General features: G+C 44.9%; 1 protein-coding gene across 1 annotated transcript in view; it reads left to right on the forward strand.

Moving 5' to 3' along the window:
* Positions 1-2160: 2160 nt before the first annotated feature.
* Positions 2161-22209, forward strand: part of DNAJC7 (DnaJ heat shock protein family (Hsp40) member C7) — a 64240-nt gene continuing 44191 nt past the window's right edge. The window contains exons 1-2 of the mRNA XM_073572364.1: positions 2161-2319; positions 10393-10481. Coding sequence (XP_073428465.1) covers positions 2246-2319; positions 10393-10481 — 163 coding nt within the window. The 5' untranslated portion in view covers positions 2161-2245. The remainder of the gene's footprint in view (positions 2320-10392; positions 10482-22209) is intronic.

A 22209-nucleotide genomic window follows, 5' to 3' on the forward strand; every position in this document is an offset into this window, starting at 1 on the left:
TGCCCGCAGACCATTCCATCAAAGTTTGCATTTCAAAATGTCACTGCTTCCCTTCTGAGCCCCAATGTGTACCCAAACAGTGGTTCTCCCCCACATATGGGGTACCAACATACTCAGGACAAACTGGACAACTTTTGGGGTCCAATTTCTCCTGTTACCCTTGTGAAAATAAAAAATGCGGGCTAAAAAATTATTTTTGAGGAAAAAAATGATTTTTTATTTTCACGGCTCTGCGTTATAAACTTCTGTGAAGAACTTGAAGGTTCTAAGTGCTCACCACACATCTAGATAAGTTCCCTAAGGAGTTCCTAACAAAAAAAAATTTTGTTTCCAAAATTGTGCTGATGTAAAGTAGACATGTGGGAAATGCTATTTATTAAGTATCTTGTGTGACACGACTCTCTGATTTAAGGGCATAAATATTAAAAGTTTGAAAATTGCAAAATTTTTCACCTTATTTCCAATTTTTCATAAATAAACGCAAGTCATATCAAAGAAATTTTACCACTACCATGAAGAACAATATGTCACGGAAAAACAGTCTCAGAATCAGCGGGATCCGTTGAAGCGTTCCAGAGTTATAACCTCATAAATGTGGTTTTGAGCACCTTGAGGGGTTCAGTTTTTAGAATGGTGTCACTTTTTGGTATTTACTGTCATGTACACCCCTCAAAGTGACTTTAAATGTGATGTGGTCCCTAAAAAAAAATGGTTTTGTAAATTCTGTAAAAATGAGAAATTGCTGGTCAACTTTTAACCCTTCTGTGGTGATGCAAAAACTATTTTTTTGCAATAAAAAGCATCTTTTAGTGTGTGGCAGCTGCCAAACAGAAAAACCCGATATAAATCTGGTATCGCTGTAATTGCACCGACCCAAAGAATAAAATTGTCTAATCACTTATACTGCACGAGGAACAGCATAAAATAAATAAAATAAATTCTTTACCTGCTGTTGATTTTTCCATTCTGCTTCCCTAAGATCGCTTGCAAGGCTCAGCGCACATTTATCCTGCGCTCTGCGCTGAGCGCTTGCACCAGGGTTTCCACGTAAATCTCTGACATACGTGATTCATATGGAACCTCTGGCGGAAGATTCCTTATAATGAGGCAGATGGAGGCACTGTGGACGCCGTCTCTGACCTGTGATCCGGCAGTATCTGTCTTTTTAGAATTGCATAAAAATGCCGTCGGCCACAGTTTTGTGCACTTCTGAAAAGAAAGACACTGCTGAACAGAGGCCAGACGGAGTCCAGAGTAACTATGCTGCCTCATTATAGTGAATGGATCCCTTGAGAATTTCATCTGAATCACGTCACTCGGAGATTTAGATGGAAACCACAAAGTGCTCAGTGTAGAGCGCCGGATAACTGTGATCTCAAACGTTATGTAAAATGTTCCCAATAAAAGCTTCCACTCAGAGCCGTCATCTGTTAATGGAAATATAGGGGGCTTCCACATTACTGATAAGTAAAATGGCTCTGGAAAAGCAAAATGGCTCCTCGTCCTTTAAAAGAAATTCAGCGCTCCGAAATCCAAATACTCCCCGCCCTTCTGAGCCCGTGACCCTAATCCACATTTAGCGTCCACATTTGGCATTTCTGTATTGATGAGAGCCCGCCTAACTTATTGGTGCATGTCTGCAGAAGCACAGGCTGGGCATAATGTATTGGTGACTGCAATGTGCTGGTCACTACAGCGTACTGGTTACTACAGCGTACTGGTCACTACAGCGTACTGGTCACTACAATGGCAGTTTGCAATTTTCAGTCGGCACCATTCATTGCTGCTTGTTTCTGCAAGACACCCATGAGGAGTCAAAATTGTTACTCCTGTAGATAAATTCCCAAAGGGGTATAATTTCCAAAATGGGGTCACTTGAGGGTGAATTCTGCTCTTCGAGCAATTAGGGGCTCTGTATATGGAGTCCTGGTTTGGGCTTACAAGTACTGAGGTAAAATACTGACCAAATACGGCTAGTGTGACCGTGGCCTGACACTCCTCTCGATGATGCATACAGCCGTGTAACCAGATGCTTGTGCATTGCAGGCGTCTCAGTCTCCATGACAACATGACTTCCTCTCTGCGGGTGCCCTCTTCTAAGATGGCCGCCCACAAACTTCCGGTGCGGTTGACTGTCTTCTTGTTCCATCTCTATGGTGGTTTCTGAGTCTCATTTGCACTCATGTCGGTTTGGAGGACCCGGAAGTCGCTTCCCTTTCTCCTTCCCTTCTAAGCCGGCGGTAAGATGGCGGCAACCGCGGACTGCGATGTGATGATGGCGCCTGCAGAGCCGGAGAGGAGTGCGGAGGAGCGGGATAGGTATGTGAGATGAATGTGTACGCTTCTGGGATGGGGCTGATAGTATCGGCTGTGGTGATGGGCACGAGGGGGGAGGGGTGGCCTGCAGCCGGAGGCCTCACTGGGGCTCCTCACCAGTCAGTGTCACCGTCCTGGGGGCTTCTGTGTACCCGGGCTGTGCCCTGCCACATGGAGCCCCCATTACTGTGAGTGACACCTGCTCGTCCCATTGATAGCTGATGGCACTGTGTATGGTGGTGGTGGTGGCTCAGTCCTGGAATCATTCATGTCATCGATCTGTGTGCAATGTTATAGAATGGCCACTAGGGCGGTGACATCCCAGCAAGCGCTGTATGGGGAGAAATGCCGGTGACTGATTCCTGTCTGATGGCAGCTGTGTAATAGAGACACAACTGATCCATTGTGGGCTTCATCCAGCAGGACCTCCCTGACCGGACCCTGTGTAGGAGGCCGTACGCACTAGACCACCCCTGGATTGATGATAGAACACGTGTGTTAGGTCGTGTGCTCCGTTCCATTGCCCAGAACAATCCATCTGCTAAAGTGTAGTAAATAAGAGTCATATACTGGTTTCTATGGCAACAGTGCCCCTTATGTTACTGTAAGGATGCTCGGCCTGGTCCGGAGCACAGAGCAGATGCATGGGTTGTAATTTGCGTCTTACGGGTTTCTAACGGGTAATCTTTCTCCTCATAGAAAGTGACCAGCCAGGCCTGGCATGGCAGAGTGAGGAGGCTTATAAGCTGTGCATACTCCTTTGGGAAATTAAATATGCAAATTGCTCTTCAGAGAGGAAGAAGACTAGCCAGACCAGGTCTCACACTTTGCACTGATGAGGGGCAACACCCCGAAACAGTGTATGCAAATTGACATTCTGGTTTGGTTTGTACCCTTAGTCATGTGACAAGGCTCATTAAAGGGAATCTGTCACCCTTTTTTTTTTTTTTTACTATGAGCTGCTGGCACCGCCATCAGGGGCTTATCTACAGCATTCTGTAATGCTGAGCCCCCAATGTAACCGGAAAGATAAGAAAAAAGTTAGATTATACTCACCCAGGGGGCGGTCCGGTCCGATCCGATGAGTGTCACCTTCCGGTCCGGCGCCTCCCATCTTCATACGAAGCTGTCCTCTTCTTTCCTTCCTGTCATGGCTCCGGCGTACTGCTCTGTCCTATTGAGGGCAGAGCAGAGTCCTGCAGTGTGCAAGCTCCGGGAGAGGTCAGAGAGGTCCGGCGCCTGCACACTGCAGGACTCTGCTCTCTCCTCAACAGGGCAGAGCAGTGCGCCTGCGGCGGAGCCACGACAGGAAGGAAAGAAGAGGACGGCATCGTATGAAGATGGGAGGCGCCGGACCGGACCGCCACCCAGTGAGTATAATCTAACTTGTTTTTCTTATCTTTCAGGTTACATCGGGGGGGGGGGGGGGCTTATCTTCAGCATTACAGAATTCTGTAGATAAGCCCCTGATGGCGGTGCCAGCAGCTCATAGTCGGAAAAAAGGGTGACAGATTCCCTTTAAAGGGTCAATGACTTTTAGGATTGTTACTTCCAATAGGTGGCGCTGGAGTTCTAGTCCTCTTCTTCTCTGAAGAGCCAATTAGCTTGTCTTACAGGTTAATAGCCACATTCCTAGCAGTTTGGAGGGATTGTCTGATTATTGGGGCCGATCCCGGGCACTGAGGTGCCTGTCACCCCATTAATTTCAGCAGACTGCACCTCTTCTCTGGACGCAGTGTTTATAGTGATAGATAATGTATGATGGAAATTACATAGTGTATCTGAGTTGTCACAAAGTGGCCATTGAGCAAGGATGGAGCCCATAGAAGTGGATGGTTCTTCTGTAATAATATGGATTATTAGGTGTGGGGCTGGGATTGGGTTAGCATGTACGTGGCTTTATATACCTCTACCCATCAAGGCTGTGCTCTCCAGTAGAGTTGAGCAAATTTCTTCAGGTTCCCTCTCATTCGGCCGCTATAGCGCTTACCGAATAAGCTGCAGAGGGAACCCGGATACATGAAGCGCATCGGCCAGTCCGATCTTTTACACGCACATATAGACTTGAATGGGTGTGCATGATCTGATTTGCGGAGCCACTGGTAGCTTGCTGTCCCCCCCCCCCCCCCCCCCGTCCATAGACCAATTCAGTCTGTACAGATCTGCATTTCCCCCATAAGTGTAATATATAAACATTTGATGGCACTCGTCCGAGTTATACGCTCATGTGAGTAAGCCCTAAGGTTTAGTCAATTCACACTCGTTTTTGGATGCATGACTTTATGCCATGTGACAAAAGTAGTGTAGCGTAGCTTTAACGGAGTTTTCTTCATATCAGTCTTCAGGAGTGTACTGCTCCTCTGCCTTTCTCTTTGTTGCGGGGGGGCGAGGCATTCCTGAAGATGAAAAGATGGGCATATTTGGGCCACTGGCCCGAGCTGTGCACTCCCGTAGGCTACTGGCAGAGGTAGTGTTACCTCTGCAGCACCAGAGCAGCGCAGGGGGACTGAGGCTTGAGCCAGCCGTCCTGGGAGCTCAGTGCAGCACTGGCCATCCCTAGCTTTTGTAAGTGTGCACTTCTTACCTGGGAGTCCAGTCACTTTTGATTAGACCGCAGAGGTGGCCAGGAACCTTGGCAACGAGCAGTAAACGGCATCATTAAAAATCCCTCTGGTCTTTAGAATAGAGAGGATTTTTGATCAGTAATCTGCAAAGTTGGTTTAACATGCGCTTTGCTATTTTAACAATTTCTCGTGTGGGAAAAATCATTTAACACTGCGATCAGATCAGAATAGGGCCATGACGGGTTAAACCTTTCTCCTAGACAGAGCGCTGGTCTCAGTGACCTCGGCTGAGCACGGGGCTACGGTTGTTGTTTTCTTCCATTTATGCCACGCTCCGGATGAGCGGTGTACATCGAGACCCATACACTTTAGTAAAGAGAGAAGGCAATGGCTCTTCTCTCTGCGAGGAACTTGTAACCTGTTACGTCTCCAGTCCAATGGAGTTGAGCATGAACCTTCCCTTTAAAGGGAATCTATCACCTCAATTTGGCGCTGTATGTAAATGAGTTGTCTGGTCCGATGGGCGGTGTTTCGTGTCCTTTCCTCCACCCCTCCTTGGCCGCTGTACGCAATCTTTAAGGTAATTTCTGTAGTTGTCGTCCATATTATGCGCGTGCGCATTGCAATCTCCAATCGCGTGTGCGCAGTATGCTTTGCCCAACTGCGGGCAAAGCCGAAAAGCATTAGTGCGCATGCGCCAGTGAACTATGTCCCGGAAGTATTTTGCTGCCATTTATGTGTTCCGGGACATAGTTCACCAGTGCATGCGCACCATGTCCCGAAACACATAAATGGCAGCGAAATACTTCTAGGACATAGTTCACTGGCGCATGCGCACTAATGCTTTTTAGCTTTGCCCACAGTTGGGCAAAGCATACTGCGCACGCGCGATTGGAGATTGCAATGTGCACGCGTGTAATATGGACGACAACTACGGAAATTCCAAGAAAGATTGCGTACAGCGGCCAAGGAGGGGTGGAGGGAAGGAGCCACAACACCGCCCATCGGAGCTGACACAACTCATTTACATACAGTGCCAAATTGAGGTGACAGATTCCCTTTAAGAGAGCACAATGGCCTCAATGTTCCTACCATCCTACATAGATCGAGTGCATTTCTCCTGCCTTCTCCAGCTGCTACGTTCCCTTTTATCAGGATGTTCTGATGGAAATGACAGGCGGCGTTATAAGTAGCATCTTCCCACGCTCTGCTTTTCTGACAGCGTCCTCAGATGTGTAGGACGATGTTATGTGATTGCGTAAAGCTCTGATTCCTCCGCCGTGAGCGCGTCTGTGTGGAGCGCAGCAAAGTTTTCCTTCCGACGTAAACAGCTCTTATTTATAGCACGGGCTTCAGATGGCAGGGCCGCCGTTCTGCACGCTGATGGCATCACGTCATCTGTGGCTTTCCAGCTCATTCACTTCTGCACTGCGCAGTTATTGCTGGAGCGGATGCCTGGCACACGAGGGTGATTACAGCAGTCTTATCACCGCTGAATAAATGTCACCAACACTTCCCAGTTTATATCTTTAGATAAAATTGATGAATTCTGTCCTGACGGCTGTGAGGATGGTAAAGCTGCATTCAGTCCCTGCCCCGTGAATTTGTCCTTGCACCCCTGCTGGGGCAGTGCCTATGCATAGCATATGCTTTACACTAGATTCCTATCTCAGCCTGGTAGCAGGGCGCCCAGTGCCAGCAAGACAGAAGATAGTCAAAGGGCGCTGCATGATACAGACCTTGCCAAGTCTCCAGTCGGGTAATAAAGACCAGAGGTTGGCAAAGGACTGTAGATTTAGGAGTCGCTTCCCTCACCCCGGAGCTAGTTTTATTGTCTTCATGCTAGAACAAAGTAGGAAAGCTTAGTGGACCCATCGCGTGGTGGAGCATTTCTCAGCAACCTCTGCTACTTTTTCTACCATCTATTGGGGGGGGTCAACATGATCATACCCTTGCCAATCAGATATTTGAGGAATGTTCAATCCATAGTCCAGCAGTGTCTATCGTGAGATGATCCCAGTAATTGAACACTACTGTACTTGTGTATCTATGATTGCTGGGGGTCTGATATCACTAATCATGAAAACAGGGTTCCCAAAGTGTAGTGATCATATGCCTATAGGACTTGTGGTCACATGTGCTGCTCCACTCATAAAGGGACTTTGGGCCCCACCATTCTTGTGGACTGTGAATGGTCATAAATTTACTATCTATCCTGGGGATCGGGAATATGTTTATGGGACAATCCTGTTTAACGTAATTTTCAATGGCAGTATACATTGATCAACTACTTTATTAGCGACGCCCATGTAATTCTTTTTTTTAGATCTTTAGGCCCTCAGAAATGTAGCTATTCATTGTGGTATCGACTCCACTAGGTGTATGGAATATTGGCCCAAGCAAACAGGGTAGCTTCTTGTAGTTGTCGCAAATTAGATGGAGGTACTGACTTATTTAGGACAGCCTGGTCTACTTTGTCCCAGCGATGATCTTTATGATCAAGATCTGAGGACTGTAGAAGCTATGGAAGAATGGAAAAGCAGCTGTCATATTTCTGAACCAATCTATGACCCCACAACCCTTGTAGCAAGGAACATTATCCTGGTGAAAGTGTCCTGTCATCGGGGAAATCGCTGCCATTAAGGGATGAGGCAGCCTAGTCCTGTTGTCCATCAGAGAACCCAGGGTTTGCCAAGAAAGCATTGTCCACCTCTAGCAGCCTGCACTGCTGACACCCAACATGAATTGTTCATTGATTCAAATCAGGATGCTACCACAGGAATCTGGATTCAGCTGACCAGCAGTTATCTTCCATTGTTCAGTAATCAAATATTTGCTCTCTTTGCCCATTGAAGTTTGTTTCCCCAGATAAAGCCCCACCACCTTACTAAGCTAAGCCCATCACATGGTGGCCCTAGAGAACTAGGAGCTGACTTCTTGATGATATTGTGGTTTGTCAGATTACAAATGTTCATAATGTTAAGTGTGTCCTGGTCTCCATCACCTGAACAGTGAAGGGTCTGCTAGGATATGTAGTGCATGTCAACAATGCATGCTGAGCCCTTTCGCCGTGGACCTTTCTATAGTGCGAGGGCAGCATCTGTCTACTGTGTCTCAATTTTATGTCAAGCTTTCACTACATTGAGGCCCAGTGGGGTCTGTAAGCCCCTGTTTTGGTAGAGTGTGTAAGCAGCTTGTATGCATGAGCTCATACTGCAGGTATTTGTGGGTGAAGACGTCCCCCACCCATGTCCTGTTTGTATGATTGCAGCCCCTACCCTCATGGTACAAGTCTCCTGGTTAACAGCCAGGGGGGGAAGCGACTGTTTACTGCTCAGTCATATTATAAAGGATTCCCCTTACAGGGCAAGACAAGTCCCGGGGAGCCGGAGCATCGAGCAGTAAGCTGCTGGCGGGCCCATCTTTGTGTTCTGTATTGATATCTGCATTACGATCCTTGGCATTATTCTAGCTATTCACTTTACTTTTCGGATATTTTTCGATTATCAGTGGGAACTTTTACATGATAAACTGAGCAGTTTTTGATTCCCAGTAGTTGTCCTTTGGAACCTGTTACTCGCGTGATTAAGGCAATCCTTTCCAATAATATATTGGAACGTTATATAAGTAACCAAACAAAGAATAAAAAATTCAGAACCTTAGACATCTATCATGTATTTGAACTCTGGTCCAAATCTCATGTTTTTTTTTCTCATGTTTTTTTTCTCTTTTTTTCACTGAGAGCATGGGTGAGATCAGCAGTGTGACGGGGGGAAAAAAATGGCTGCAGAGAGCATGGGGTACAAAAGTCCCTGCAGTTTACCCTTCTGGACTCGAATTGGTTTTTAACTTTGCCCATACACATTAGACTTGGGCCAACCAGATCCACCAATTTTAAAGCAGGACCAAACAGGTTACATTTTAGTGTCCAATCCTCTTATCAGGGGACACCACTGTCAGAGGGTCTGGCATTTTAAACCCCGAATAGACATTAATCTAACATTGGTCGTACCTTCCAAGATTGATGTTTTTTTTTCAGACAGTCATGAGGCTTCTGGACAGATGATTGTCAAGATAGAAATCTGACATGCTGGATCTTTAACTGTCAATCCTTTTGTTCTTCCTGAAATAAGCCGCCGCCAGAAATGTCTGGCATTGTATCTTCCACTAGAGAACACAGGTGTGCTCGGCAGAAGGTGCTGTCCTGTGTATGGAAGAATCTGGAGAGATGCTGCCTGCCGAACTATCATCTAGCCATCATTCAACCGACTGCCGTCTAATGTATATGGGGGGGTGTTTATTCTCTCCATACAAAATACTAAAGGGGAGTTGTTGGGAACAGCCTACGGCTGGACAAGTGTTTCTAACACCCTTTGTCTTTTAGGCTGAGTTCACACGTGGCGTTTTTTTCGCGTTTCCGCGGCGGTTTTTACTGCGAAAAATAAGCATCCCATGCATTCCTATGGGATTCCGCAATGCTGTGCTAATGCTGCGGTTTTTACTGCGGTGAAATTGCTTTGCGGTAAAAAACGCAGCATGCTCATTAATTTCGCGGAATCGCGGCGATCCCGCACGCATAGGAATGCATTGTTCTGCTTACTTTCCGCATGTGGCTGTGCACACCATGCAAAAAGTAAGCAGAACGTTTGTGGATGGTACCCACCGTCCGGAGGAGAGGAGACTGTCCTCCGGGCTTTGGGTACCATATCCCTGTAAAAAAAAAAAGAATTTAAAATAAAAAAAATATAGTTATTCTCACCTTCAGACGTCCCGCGCAGCCTTCCCGCCTCTCCACGCTCCCGGTCCCAGTAAGCCTTTCCAAGCGATGACGTCCGTTCTCGCGGGATCGTGAAGTCTCGCGGTCATTTGTGCGACGTCATTGCGAATGACCGCGAGACGTTGCGATCCCACGAGAATAGACGTCATCGCGGTAATTGTTGCAAAGGATTACTGGGACCGGGAGCGTGGAGAGAGGCGGGAAGGCTAGGCGGGAAGGCTGCGCGGGACGTTGGAAGGTGAGAATATATATATATTTTTTTTATTGTTATTATTTACATTTTATCTTTTACTATTGATGCTGCATAGGCAGCCTCAATAGTAAAAAGTTGGTCACACTCGTCAAACACTGTGTTTGACGAGTGTGACCAACCTGTCAATCAGTTCTCCAAGAGATGCTACAGATCGCTTGGAAAACGCTAGCAATTCTGCAAGCTAATTACGCTTGCCAAATGCTAGTTTTTCCGCGGGAAAATCGTGGGAATTTAAAATGCGATTTGCCCGTGGAATGGAATTCCGGAACTCTCGCGGTAATTTCCGTGAGAGTTCCGCTATGTGTGAACCCAGCCTTAAAGCTGGACTTTAGTCTTCTGTTCAAATCGTTCAATGTTTACGTAGAGCTTCTTTTAAAGGGATTGATCATGATTAGGAAAAATAACTTTGGTTACCCATTTCTCCCCTGAGGGATTACTACAAGATGATAGCCTGATTTTTTTTCTCTTTCTCTATGTTACAGGGAGGCCGAGGCTTACAAAGAGAAGGGCAATGCGTACTATGTGCAGAAGGAGTACAGCGAAGCTTGCAACTACTATACGAAGGCCATTGGTGAGTACTGCTGGCATCACTAGGCTTGATGCCTTTCCATCGCCCAGCTTGCCTGCTCGTGTTGGATAGCCGTGGCACTGAGAAGCATGGAAGGTACCAGTTGTTTTTTTGTTTTTTTTTTAAGTTCGTTTATTTAAACATCAGGATGCAAAGAAAGTACAACATACACAATGATTGTGATAATAGGCATTATACAAAGCACACGTGTCTCCGTCCATAGCAAAATATAATACAAAAAAAAAAAAAAATTGCACACTCTTATAGATAAACAAGGTAATATATATGTTTCCTTGCAAGCATATATATATATAGGATAATTGTTTATGCATTTTACTACATGTATATCATTCCAGTTTCACAAACCTTGTCATATCTTGCAACAGTAAGATCTAACAACCTCCTAAGCTACAACTCCCACTACATCAACTAATATCTACTATTTCCGCAGCTTGGTTCCTATATCATATGGTGTCACATGTAATGTCTCAGTCTTGCAAAGTGAGGTGAGAGGAATTCCACCTCTCCCAGATCTTTTCAAATTTACCTGGGCATCCCCTGTTTTGGTATAACGTGCGCTCATATGGAACAATTGAATTTACCAACTTGATCCAAAATCTAAGAGTAGGACATGAGCCCCCCATCCACCGCAGTGCCAGCACCTTCCGCGCCATAAACAGCGTCTCGTGCAAGAAGACCCCAGCATAGCGATCCCAATCTCCTCCTCCCATACCCCAAACAAGCAGACCAATAGCTCTAGAGGGACAGGGGCCTGCACCAGGGATGTCAGTAGTGTGGTCACCTCTTTCCAGTAGTGTAGAATAGTGGGACATTGCCACACCATATGAATAAAATCAGCATCTGGCAAGTGACATCACATACATTTTGATGATTGAAGCCGACTCATCCTAAAAAGTCTCAACGGAGACAAATATGATTGATTTATTATATACTTTTGTATCATTCTGTTATTGATAGATGGTGATACTACAATCGGAGACTCCAGAATCTCCTCCCACTCCTCTCTTTGCGCATCAGGGATGAGTTGTTCCCACTTCATCTTTATAGAGCTTATGGCCGATTCTGCCCCTACTGACAGCATATATGTGTACAAAGAAGATATGAGACCCTGGGGACCCTGCGAGTTAAGAATTCCTATCAGAGGTAACGACGAAATGGTACGGTCCACACCCCTGTCCCTCATGTGTGACTGTAGAGCCGATCTCAGCTGTAAATAGCGAAAAAATTGAGACCTCGGGATATCATGCGCGGCTTGTAACTGTTCAAAAGACTTTAAGGTCCTTGGTCATACAAGTCTCCCACTGAAGAAATGCCATACTGAGCCCAAAAAACGGCGGATGGGTGATTCAGTAGCTCCGGAAAATAGTTATTACTCCACAGGGGCATTTCAGCTACAACATCTTTAAACCCTATTACCTTCTTAATTTGCCTCCATATTAATCGTACCAGCCGGAGCAGGGGTAGCAGACGTGGAGCATTGGTTTTTACAAACTCAAGGAAACCCAATGGGCAATCCGCTTGTGCAGCGTGAAGTAGGTGGCTTTCAAAATTAGGGAGGCAATTACCCGGCATCCATTTATTTAAAGCTTTAGCCTGCCCAGCCAAGTAGTACAGGAAAAAAATCTGGCAGCGCCGCCCCACCTTTCTTCTTTGGTCTTTGTAAAATGGACAGTGTAAGTTTGGGCCTAGTTTTCCCCCAAAATAAAGGACGTGACCAGAGAGTTAAGATTAACAAAAAGGACTTAGGCACCGCTTCCGTACTGTGCTGGAGCGAGTAGCCAAATTTAGGGAGTAATATCATTTTAACCAGGTTAATGCGTCCAGCCACAGATAATGGGAGCCTACTCCAAGACACAAATTTAGCTTTAACTAGGTCCAGCAGCGGTTGGACATTAAGTTGTAGATCAAGTGTACTATTATTAGAGATGTGGATACCCAAATATTTAAAACTAGATACGATAGGCAGCGAGGAGAGAGCCTCTAGCTGGGGAGTCGGAGCATGGGAAAGGGGTAACAGGGCAGATGTTTCCCAATTTATATGTAAACCTGAGTATTTACTGAATCTATCTATAAGGGATATCACCTGCAACAAAGTTTCTTCCACATCATTCAAGAATATTGCCATGTCATCGGCATATAGGCCAATGGTGTCTACCCTGCCTGCTATATCTATACCTCGGATATTGGGGAAGGACCTTATATGTATTGCTAGTGCCTCAATCGCAAGGGCAAAGAGAGCCGGGGAAAGATGGCAACCCTGACGAGTTCCCCTATGCAACATGAAAGACTCAGATATAGAATTATTTATTATAATACGGGCCTTAGGTTTCATGTATAATATTTTGATCCATGTTATAAATTTATTGCCAAAGCCATACCTCTGCAAACATGCTGAAAGGAAAGGCCATTCAAGAGAGTCAAAAGCCTTGGCCGCATCCAACGATGCCAATGCCCATCTGTTGTCTGGTACCAGGGAGCTATATTGGACTATTGACTGGACTCTTTTGATGTTAATAGAGGTACTTTTGTCAGGCATAAAGCCTGTTTGATCTGGATGTATGAGATTCAATATAATGGAATTCAGCCTGGTAGCTAGAATCTTGGTAGAAATTTTACAGTCAACATTCACTAATGAAATGGGACGATAGGATCCACATTCTAAAGGGTCCTTCCCCCTCCTTCCGAAGCACTATGATATTAGCCCCATAAAAGGACTCAGGCATAGAATTCCCCCCCCATATTCCCCGAAAGACCTTTACCAGTAGTGGCGTCAGTATATCCCGGTACTTCCTATATAATGCAATAGGTAACCCATCAGGTCCAGGGGCCTTCCCAGAAGTCAGATCTGTCATAGCGTTATCTATCTCCTATCTCTCCTCCTAAGGGCTCGTTGTTCCGAATCTAATGTGGGGAATGATATATCTGACACATAGTCTAAACACCCCAAAGTGTCAAAGTCACTTTTAGATTCATATAGTGACCTGTAGTAATCCTGAAAACAGCCGAGAATATCCTCGGTCGAAGACACCAGTGTACCGTCCACCCTGCGAATCTGCAATATCGTATTAGAGATGCTATGTTGGCGCACCAGATAGGCCGAAAATGCGCCCATCTGGTTCCCCAATTCGAAATAGGATTGACGGGTGAAGAATAGTTTGCGCTTAGATTTAGTATCCACATGTTGAGTATATAACCTTTGGGCAGCCAGCCACTCAATCCTGTTCCCGCTAGTTTGGTTAGATATATATGTAGCCTCTGCGTCTTTCAGTCGTTGCTCCACCTCGTCATCTTTCCTTGCGGTCACCCGCTTAATATAAGAGATCGTGGAGGACAAACAGCCCCTCAGGTATGCCTTAAGGGCATCCCAGAATAAGTTAATATCTTGGGGGTTCCGGATGGGACGCAATGAAACAATTCAACTGATCAATCTTTCTGTCAGGAGACCCCATCAGTTTTAACCAGAAAGGATTCAACTTCCAAGCTGTCCCATTGTTCACATACCCAAATTTGAGTTTAAGTATAACTGGACTATGGTCTGAGATCCCCCTACTTCCATGCTCTATATCAGCCACCCACATTGCCAAACCGCCAGAACCAAATATATAGTCTATGCGTGATAGAGAGCGTTTAGTGGATGAGTGGCAAGTGTATTCCCTTAACTCAGGGTGACGCACCGAAGGTACCAGTTTCCTTATAGATGTCTCTTCCTTTCCTGCCAGATCACATACTGTATATTACATCCAGAAGACAATTGCGGCGCTCAATCATAAAGTTTAAAGTCAAATTTATCACAGGGCAGTAATCATTCCACATCTGTATTGAATAAAACTTTTACGGCTGTGAATTGCATCCACTTATTTAAGTTGAGCATAGAGTTCCTTCCCTGCTAAGCACCGGTCATTGAAGGGTTGGTTACATTTGTATTTAATATATAAGTAGCTGATGACTTAATATAGCAAATTATACTAATCTGGCATCTTTCCCTATACTCCAACAATGTGGTTCCTATATATACAATGCCTACAAGTAGTATTCAACCCCCTGCAGATTTAGCAGGTTTACACATTCGGAATTAACTTGGCATTGTGACATTTGGACTGTAGATCAGCCTGGAAGTGTGAAATGCACTGCAGCAAAAAAGAATGTTATTTCTTTGTTTAATTTTGTTTAAATTGTGAAAAGTTTATTCAGAGGGTCATTTATTATTCAACCCCTCAAACCACCAGAATTCTGTTTGGTTCCCCAAAAGTATTAAGAAGTATTTCAGGCACAAAGAACAATGAGCTTCACATGTTTGGATTAATTATCTCTTTTTCCAGCCTTTTCTGACTATTTAAGACCCTCCCCAAACTTGTGAACAGCACTCATACATGGTCAACATGGGAAAGACAAAGGAGCATTCCAAGGCCATCAGAGACAAGATCGTGGAGGGTCACAAGGCTGGCAAGGGGTGCAAAACCCTTTCCAAGGAGTTGGGCCTACCTGTCTCCACTGTTGGGAGCATCATCCGGAAGTGGAAGGCTTATGGAACTACTGTTAGCCTTCCACGGCCTGGACAGCCTTTGAAAGTTTCCTCCCGTGCCGAGGCCAGGCTTGTCCGAAGAGTCAAGGCTAACCCAAGGACAACAAGGAAGGAGCTCCGGGAAGATCTCATGGCAGTGGGGACATTGGTTTCAGTCAATACCATAAGTAACGTACTCCACCGCAATGGTCTCCGTTCCAGACGAGCCCGTAATGTACCTTTACTTTCAAAGCGTCATGTCAAGGCTCGTCTACAGTTTGCTCATGATCACTTGGAGGACTCTGAGACAGACTGGTTCAAGGTTCTCTGGTCTGATGAGACCAAGATCCAGATCTTTGGTGCCAACCACACACGTGACGTTTGGAGACTGGATGGCACTGCATACGACCCCAAGAATACCATCCCTACAGTCAAGCATGGTGGTGGCAGCATCATGCTGTGGGGCTGTTTCTCAGCCAAGGGGCCTGGCCATCTGGTCCGCATCCATGGGAAGATGGATAGCACGGCCTACCTGGAGATTTTGGCCAAGAACCTCCACTCCTCCATCAAGGATCTTAAGATGGGTCGTCATTTCATCTTCCAACAAGACAACGACCCAAAGCACACAGCCAAGAAAACCAAGGCCTGGTTCAAGAGGGAAAAAATCAAGGTGTTGCAGTGGCCTAGTCAGTCTCCTGACCTTAACCCAATTGAAAACTTGTGGAAGGAGCTCAAGATTAAAGTCCACATGAGACACCCAAAGAACCTAGATAACTTGGAGAAGATCTGCATGGAGGAGTGGGCCAAGATAACTCCAGAGACCTGTGCTGGCCTGATCAGGTCTTATAAAAGACGATTATTAGCTGTAATTGCAAACAAGGGTTATTCCACAAAATATTAAACCTAGGGGTTGAATAATAATTGACCCACACTTTTATGTTTAAAATTTATTAAAATTTAACTGAGCAACATAACTTTTTGGTTTGTAAGATTTATGCATCTGTTAATAAATCCTGCTCTTGTGTGAAGTTTGAAGGCTCTAACTTATTTGCATCTTATCAAACCTGCTAAATCTGCAGGGGGTTGAATACTACTTGTAGGCACTGTATATATGTGTGTGTGTCGCCAACCAATCACGAAGCAGCTTTCATTTCACCAGAGCTGGTTAAAGGTAGCTGAGCTGTGATTGGTTGCTATGAGCAACAGTTTTCCCACTTGACAACACCTCAGCAGACACTGACATGGTGGGAGAAATCTAGCATCCCTGGGAACATAAGCTCCCTGCCATTGTCTGCCCCCCTGAAAGGAGCAGAGAGCACATGACAGAAATGAATCCCCCCCCCCCCCCCCTCCCGTGCCTATATCCCCAGCACACATCCTCCATCCCGTAGGCACATCTTCCCTCTTAAAGGGATCATTGGTATGGAAGTCAGAGCAAATCCATCCAGCGCTTTGGTTCTGACCCCAGGCCTCTCATAAAGGGATCCCTGGTATGGAAGCTGGGACAGTTCCACTCAGCTCTGTGGTTCTGACCCCAGGGTCTCTTAAAAGGATCATTGGTATGGAATTTAGGGCAAATCCACTCTGCGCTTTGGTACTGACCCCAGGCCCCTCTTAAAGGGATCCCCGGTATGGAAGTCAGGCCAATTGCCTTCAAATGCTCTGGTACTGACCCCAGGCTCTCTTAAAGGGATCCCCGGTATGGGAGTTAGGGCAAATCCACTCAGCGCTCTGATTCTGACACCAGACCCTTTTAAAGGGATCCCCGGTATGGAAGTGAGATCAAATCCACGCTGCGCTTTGGTACTGACCCCAGGCCTCTCTTAAAGGGATCTCCGGTATGGAAGTTAGGGTAAATCCCTCAGCACTCTGATTCTCACCTCAGTCTTCTATTAAAGGAATCATTGTTATGGAAGTCAGGGCAAATCCACTCTGCGCTCTGGTTCTGACGCCAGGCCCCTTTTAAAGGGATCCCCGGTATGGAAGTTAGGACCAATCCACTCAGTGCTCTGGTTCTGACTCCAGGCTGACGGGATGATGTGGGATATTACTGGTAGTTGTCCGGTGGCTGTGGCTAATAGGATGATGACCGGCGTTGCCTGGGCATAGTAACCAACTGTGGTTAGTTATAACAAATTATAATGATTATATTGCACATAAAAGCCATGCATCTAATCCTAACCTTTGTGATACCGGCTGCTGAGCCGTGTATCTAATCCTATTCTGAGTAGCAAAAAAGGCAAATGCAATTCTAGGATGTATAAACAGAAGCATACAGTCTAGATCACGTGAAGTCATTATTTCCCTCTACTCCTCTTTGGTCAGACCTCATCTGGAATATTGTGTCCAGTTTTGGGTGCCACATTTTAAAAATGACATCAACAAACTGGAGCAAGGTCAGAAAAGAGCGACCAGAATGGTGACCGGTCTGCAAACCCTGTCTTATGAGGAAAGGTTGCAGGATTTGGGAATGTTTAGTTTGCAAAAGAGAAGACTGAGAGGAGACTTAATAGCTGTCTACAAATATCTAAAGGGCTGTCACATTGTAGAAGGATCAACTTTATTCTCATTTGCACAAGGAAAGACTAGAAGCAATGGGATGAAACTGAATGGGAGGAGACACAGATTAGATATTAGAAAAAACTTTTTGACAGAGTGACCAATGAGTGGAACAAGCTGCCACGAGAAGTGGTGAGTTCTCCTTCAATGGAAATCTTCAAACAGAGGCTGGACAGACATCTGACTGGGATGATTTAGCGAATCCTGCTTTGAGCAGGGGGTTGGACCAGATGGCCCAGGAGGTCCCTTCCAACTCTACGATTCTATGATAGGGAATGTAGATTGTGAGCCCCATCGGGGACAGTGCCAATAATGTCTGTAAAGCTCTGTGGAATTAATGGCGCTATATAAATGAGTAAAATAAGTAAATCCTGCATAGGGGTTACTGCAAATAAAAATATGAAACTACAACAGAATTGCAATTTTTTTTTTTTCATCATACCTTATATAACATTAAATAAATAAAAAAATCATGAGTCTCAAAATGGTACCAAGGTAAACGACAGCTTGTTAAGGAAAAAACAAACCCTCACCTCACTTTGCTCCATAAACAAAAAAAAAAAGATCCAAAAGTTCCCAGAGTATTATAATAAGAATTTTTTTTTTAAAGTTATTTTCTTTTGCAAAAGGACCAAGTATAAATATTTGAAATTGGGTATATTAACCCCTTCCAGAAGATGGATATACTGGTAGTTAGGTCATCGTGTATGTGGGCTGAAGCGCTGGATGTGTGTGTCAGCATTTGGCTACTGCTTTGCCCACTGCTAGTAAACCCCCCTTTAAATCTGTCAGCAGGTCTTAGAGCAGCTTGATGTAGGGCTAGAGATGCTGATTACAGCAATGTGTCACTTAGTGGGCTGCTTGAAGCAGTTTTAATAAAATGCTTGTTTTATCAGTAGAGGACTAGTAAACCTACTGCCGTGTAGTCCTCCATATTCATTAGCTCTGTATAATCCCACCCCCACCACTTATTGACAGCTTTCTGCCTATGCACAGTGTAGACAATTGGCGAGCTAGAAAACAATAGCGCAATATACGGTCTTACCTGGAAGATGATGGATAAACAGGAGGTGCAGGGAAATACTCACCTGGCAGGGTGGTGAGACAAAACAACGTCTGCAGATCCACTACGTGAATTCTAGGAAGAGGATAACACGGAAAGATGGACTTTTTGGCGCTGCTGAAGATACCAATAGTGGGTTCCACAGATTGTGATGGAAGAATCCAGGAGGCGAACTACAGAGAGTTTGTCCTGATGATGAAGTCTGTAAAGTTTGAAACCTGCAGCTAATAAAACCTCAGTTCTCTGTATCTCGCCTCCTGGATTCTTCCATCAGTCTGTGGAACCAGCTGTTGGTGTCTTCAGCAGCGCAGGAAAGGTCCTTCTTTCCGTTCCATTCTCTTCCCAGTATGCACAGTGTACACAGAAAGCTGCCGATCAGGGCTGTTGGTGGGGTTAGCTCAGGATTCAGAGATCAAAACTGCAGCAGGCAGCCCAGTAAGTCATACATTGCTGGAATCATGGTCTCTGTCCCTACATAATGCTGGTCAATGTGACAGCTGCACTTAAAGCGCATTATTCGTGGTCTTCAGAGGTGTGTGTATCTATTTTTTGGTCGAATTAATTAACCTGTACAGGAAAAAAATGAACTGCTAGAATTGCGTTTTTGGGAAACTTTGTCACCGGAACCCCGCCCAAAAATGCCATAAGAACCGAACAAAACATCTTATCTCCTGCAATTTGTTTCTATAAAATAAAGCCCCCCCCCCCCCCCCACAGCTCTATCAACTTCAAAAGATTAAAACACTACAAGTAGTAGAGAACGGCTACACAAACCATATTTTGCTTTTGTTAGTTTTTTTTTTTTTTATATACAAATGTTCAGGTTTTTTTTCACCATTTAACTATACACATAACCTTAACATTGCAGTAATTGTACTGACTCTGAAAATCATATTACAAAATCATTTTTACCATGAGAAGATGCTGTAAAATTGCAACTCCTTATCCGAGCACGTTCGCTCATCAATAAATTAAAAACCACAAAAAATTGCATTTTTTTTAATGTTTTATTTTGTGCTGCACATGAATGGCATAACATTTAAATTGTTAAAGTGAATCTGTCAGTAGGATCGACCCTCCTAAGCCGTCTGTATGGGCATATAGGTCAAATGAGGCTGGATAACATGACACCTTGATATTTGTGATCCAATGTCTTGTTCCAGAGAAATCAACCTTTTACTTATATGTAAATGAGCTGGTAGGGTCTATGGGCCAGGCATACAGTGGAGGAAATAATTATTTGATCCCTTGCTGATTTTGTAAGTTTGCCCACTGACAAAGACATGAACAGTCTATAATTTAAGGGTAGGTTAATTTTATACATTGAGATAGAATATCAGAAATAAAATCCAGAATATCACATTGTAAAAATTATATAAATTTATTTGCATTTTGCAGTGAGAAATAGGTATTTGAACCCTCTGGCAAACAACACTTAATACTTGGTGGCAAAACCCTTGTTGGCAAGCACAGCAGCAGTCAGACGTTTTGTAGTTGATGATGAGGTTTGCGCACATGGCGGGAGGAATTTTGGTCCACTCCTCTTTGCAGATCATCTCTAAATCATTAAGATTTTGAGGCTGTCGCTTGGCAACTCGGAGCTTCATCTTCCTCCATAAGTTTTCTATGGGATTAAGGTCTGGAGACTGGCTAGGCCACTCCATGACCTTAATGTGCTTCGTTTTGAGCCACTCCTTTGTTGCCTTGGCTGTCTGTTTTGGGTCACTGTCTTGCTGGAAGACCCAGCCACGACCCATTTTTAATGTCCTGGTGGAGGGAAGGAGGTTGTCACTCAGTATTTTATGGTACATGGCTCCATCCATTTTATCATTGATGTGCTGAAGTAGTCCTTGTGCCCTTAGCAGAGAAACACCCCCAAAAACATGTTTCCACCTCCATGCTTGACAGTGGGAATGGTGCTTGGATCATAGGCAGCATTTTTCTTCCTTCAAACACGGCGAGTTGAGTTAATGCCAAAGAGTTCAATTTTTATCTCATCTGACCACAGCACCTTCTCCCAATCACCCACAGAATCATCCAGGTGTTCATTAACAAATTTCAGATGGGCCTGCACATGTTCCTTCTTGAGCAGGGGGATCTTGCGGGCACTGCAAGATTTTAAACCTTTACAGCAAAATGTGTTACCAATGGTTTTCTTGGTGACTGTGGTCCCAGCTGCCTTGAGATCATTAACAAGTTCCCCCCCGTGTAGTTTTAGACTGATCTCTCACCTTCCTCATGATCCCCCACGAGGTGAGATTTTGCATGGTGCCGTATATCGATGTCGATTGACAGTCATTTTGTATTTCTTCCATTTTCTTACTGTTGCACCACCAGTTGTCTCCTCACCCAGCATCTCACTTATGGTTTTGTAGGCCATTCCAGCTTTGTGCAGGTCTATGATCTTGTCCCTGACATCCTTAGAAAGCTCTTTGGTCTTGCCCATGTTGTAGATGTTAGAGTCTGACTGATTAATTGAGTCTGTGAATTGGAGTCTTTTATAACGGTGACTATGTAAGACAGCTGTCTTTAATGCAGGTAACAAGTTTATTAGGAGCATCTAACTGTTCTGTAGGAGCCAGAACTCTTAGGGTATGTTTCAACAGTCAGTAAACTTTGCGGGTTGGACTCTGCGTAATGCTAGATGTTATAGCATAGTAGAGGGGATTTCATGAAATCCCATCTCCACTATGCATGCAAGGACGCCTCTGGCTTCACTACGTAACCGGACATGCGGCGCGTCTTTCCAGACCGCAGCATGTCTATTTATCTTGCGGAAACGCTCAATCTCTGCAAGATAAATATTACCAGTGCAATGTATACGACACAGTGATTGTGTGGTTCAATAAACACATGCGGATTCACCGCCGTTCAAAAGCCGGCAGCGCTTTGGATGGAGCGGAGATGTGCTGCGTCCAAAGCGCTGACAGATACTGACCGTGGGAACATACCCTTAATGGTTGGTAGGGGGATCAAGTACTTATTTCTCACTGCAAAATGCAAATAAATTGATATAATTTATACATTGTGATTTTCTGGGTTTTATTTTTGATATTCTATCTCTCAATGTTAAAATTATCCTACCCTTAAAATTATAGACTGTTCATGTCTTTGTCAGTGGGCAAACTTACAAAATCAGCAAGGTATCAAACACTTATTTCTCCCACTGTAGATCTGCTGAGAATCTGCCTCCAGAGCTTATTGTAAATGAAAGGGGCATTACCTGTGTGAGACATGTAATGACTGATGGTCTGTTCTTATAATCACACACAGCTACAGTGAGATCAGAGCTGGCACGGCACAGCAGAGCTGACAGTGTTCGCGGTGTATAAACACTGCAGTCACATTCCCATAGGGTCACTGCCGCTTCCTGTCTCTGAACTGCCGCTCGGTACTGTACTGCAGTCAAGTTGTTGATTTGTGTTGGTGGTGGGCATTTTAAGGCGAAAATTGGCCTGATGCTTAAGGTGTCAAGGTGAGTCTGTAAATGTCTGATTGATAATTGCACATGCTGTGTCCCCTTTGATCGCCTGCATTGTGCTGCATGGATTTCAGTACACGGCCCCCCGTCACACACCGTGGACCTG

This window comes from Dendrobates tinctorius, unplaced genomic scaffold (assembly GCF_039654945.1).
Source record: "Dendrobates tinctorius isolate UK_male_01 unplaced genomic scaffold, ASM3965494v1 ptg000032l, whole genome shotgun sequence".
NCBI classification, from domain to species: Eukaryota; Metazoa; Chordata; class Amphibia; order Anura; family Dendrobatidae; genus Dendrobates; species Dendrobates tinctorius.